General features: G+C 40.1%; 1 protein-coding gene across 1 annotated transcript; it reads right to left on the bottom strand.

Moving 5' to 3' along the window:
- Positions 1–393: 393 nt before the first annotated feature.
- Positions 394–1,362, bottom strand: OR7A63 (olfactory receptor family 7 subfamily A member 63). The gene has a single exon (XM_038565372.1). It carries the CDS (start codon positions 1,360–1,362, stop codon positions 394–396), a length of 969 nt encoding a protein of 322 aa, XP_038421300.1.
- Positions 1,363–2,454: the final 1,092 nt, after the last annotated feature.

Below are 2,454 nucleotides of genomic sequence, written 5' to 3'. Positions count from 1 at the left end.
AACTTATATAAATACTTGTGATTGCCAAGAGTAGATTTTCCATAGGAATAGTATTCAGTCAAACAGAACAAAAAATACTCATTATGATATATTTTATGTGAAAAGAAATTATTCTTAGCAGATCCATATAGTCCTTTGAAATAAGTGAGAATTTCCAAATATTTCACATCCAAGGTTAGGAATAGCATTGAGGGAGTAGGGAATGACAAAGGGAATATCTCTTTTGTATCAGAGATACCACAATGCTTAATAAATTGAGTTACATATATTGTACAAAAGGTTGAAATTTAAAAAAAAAAAGAAATTTCAGGAAAAAAAAATAGAAGAGGAGCACTCCACTTTCACAATCTGATCAAAGAATCCAATGTTTGGCTCAGGCTTCAGGTCCTGCAATCATGGGCACTTCTTCAGCCCCAGAACGATTGGCCTTTTTAGAGCTGGCATCCCAGAAAATCTCATCAAAGCCTCCTTTATGTCTCTGTTCCTCAGGCTGTAGATGAAAGGGTTCATCAGGGGTGTGACCACTGTGTACATCACTGAGGCCACTGCACTTGAGTGGGAGCTCTGGGTAGCAGCAGAGCTAAGGTACACTCCTAGGATTGTACAATAAAATAAGGAGACAACTGAGAGGTGAGATGCACAGGTGGAAAACGCTTTGTACTTGCCCTGAGCTGATGAGATTCTATGTATGGAGGAAACTATCTTAGAGTAAGAGAAAAGAATCCCAACAAAGGGACCACCAGCCAACAAGACAGCTGCAAAATACATCACCATGTTATTGAGAAAGGTGTCAGAACAGGCAAGTTGGATCATCTGATTGAGTTCACAGAAAAAATGAGGGATTTCCAACTTTGTACAGAAGGACAGCCGCAAGACCATTAAGCTTTCTAACAAGGAATGGAGGATGCTTATAATCCATGACATCAGAACCAATTGCCCACACAGCTGTGGATTCATGATGATCATGTAGTGCAGAGGGTGACAGATGGCCTCAAACCTGTCATAGGCCATCACAGTCAGTAGAAGGACATCTAATCCTGCAAAGAGTATAAAAAAGTATATCTGGCTGATACAGCCTTCATAAGTGATGACTTTGCTCTGAGTCTGGATGTTCCATAGCATCTTGGGGACGGTGGTGGAGGTGAAACAGATGTCCACAAAGGACAGGTTGGTGAGGAAGAAGTACATGGGAGTGTGAAGGTGGGAGTCAGAGCTGACAGCCAGGATGAGGAGCAGGTTTCCAAACACAGTGATCAGGTACATGGAGAGAAAAAGCCCAAATACGAGTGGCTGTAGTTCTACTTCCTCTGAAAATCCCAAAAGAAGAAACTCTGAATCTCCTGTAAGGTTCCCTGGTTCCATGGGTTGAAGGTAACTACCAGGATATAGAAAAGTAAATGATGAATTTTTACAGAAGCAAGCATTAGTAACCTAGCATCAGTGCTACCGCTTACATTTTAGAATCAGGAAATTAGTTTCATTATGTTTATAGCAGCAATGGCCACGATAGCCAAACTGTGGAAGGAGCCTCAGTGTCCAATGAAAGATGAATGGATAAAGAAGATGTGGTTTATGTATACAATGGAATATTACTCAGCCATTAGAAATGACAAATACCCACCATTTGCTTCAACGTGGATGGATCTGGAGGGTATTATGCTGAGTGAAGTAAGTCAGTCGGAGAAGGACAAACATTATATGTTCTCATTCATTTGGGGAATATAAATAATAGTGAAAGGGAATATAAGGGAAGGGAGAAGAAATGTGTGGGAAATATCAGAAAGGGAGACAGAACGTAAAGACTGCTAACTCTGGGAAACGAACTAGGGGTGGTAGAAGGGGAGGAGGGCGGGGGGTGGGAGTGAATGGGTGACGGCACTGGGGGTTATTCTGTATGTTAGTAAATTGAACACCAATAAAAAATAAATTAAAAAAAAAAGGAAATTAGTTTCAAAGTATGCGTGTGGTCTTGTCCCCATTATGGTATCCCTAACACCATTTCTCATCAGGAATTCTGTTTCCATCTGTCTGTTCCTCAAGCATAATGTAGATTCTGTTTTTATTGAGAATATTTTTCATTCCATTAAGGAATACATACTGAATACTGACCATGTTCCAGGCACTGCATAGACCAATGTATATAGAGTGCTGAGGAAAAAAAATGTCCTTATAATTGTATGATGGAGAGAAAATATAAGGAAATACAAATAAACAAATAGCATGTCAGATGGTGAGATAAGCTCTGAAGACAAGGAAAACAGGTATAAAGGAGAGAGTTGATGGGGTGTTATCTTTTTTTTTTACAGGATGTTCACGTAAGACCTACAAAGAGATAACATGTGAACAAGAACTCGAGGGAGATAGGAGGGTAGTGGAGTTTATCTCATGAAGTGTGCATCCATCAAAGCAATAGCCAGGGCCAATTCCCCAGGGAAGCTGTTTGATTAGGAAAAC

The sequence above is a fragment of the Canis lupus genome, chromosome 20 (genome assembly GCF_011100685.1).
Source record: "Canis lupus familiaris isolate Mischka breed German Shepherd chromosome 20, alternate assembly UU_Cfam_GSD_1.0, whole genome shotgun sequence".
In the NCBI taxonomy this organism is placed as follows: domain Eukaryota; kingdom Metazoa; phylum Chordata; class Mammalia; order Carnivora; family Canidae; genus Canis; species Canis lupus.
The sequence above is the reverse complement of the archived record's forward strand: the minus strand, read 5'-3'. Positions and strand labels throughout refer to the sequence as shown.

What these genes read in the sequence shown, in the direction of transcription:
- OR7A63 (XM_038565372.1), bottom strand. Translation starts at nt 1,362, where the DNA reads ATGGAACCAGGGAACCTTACAGGAGATTCAGAGTTTCTTCTTTTGGGA.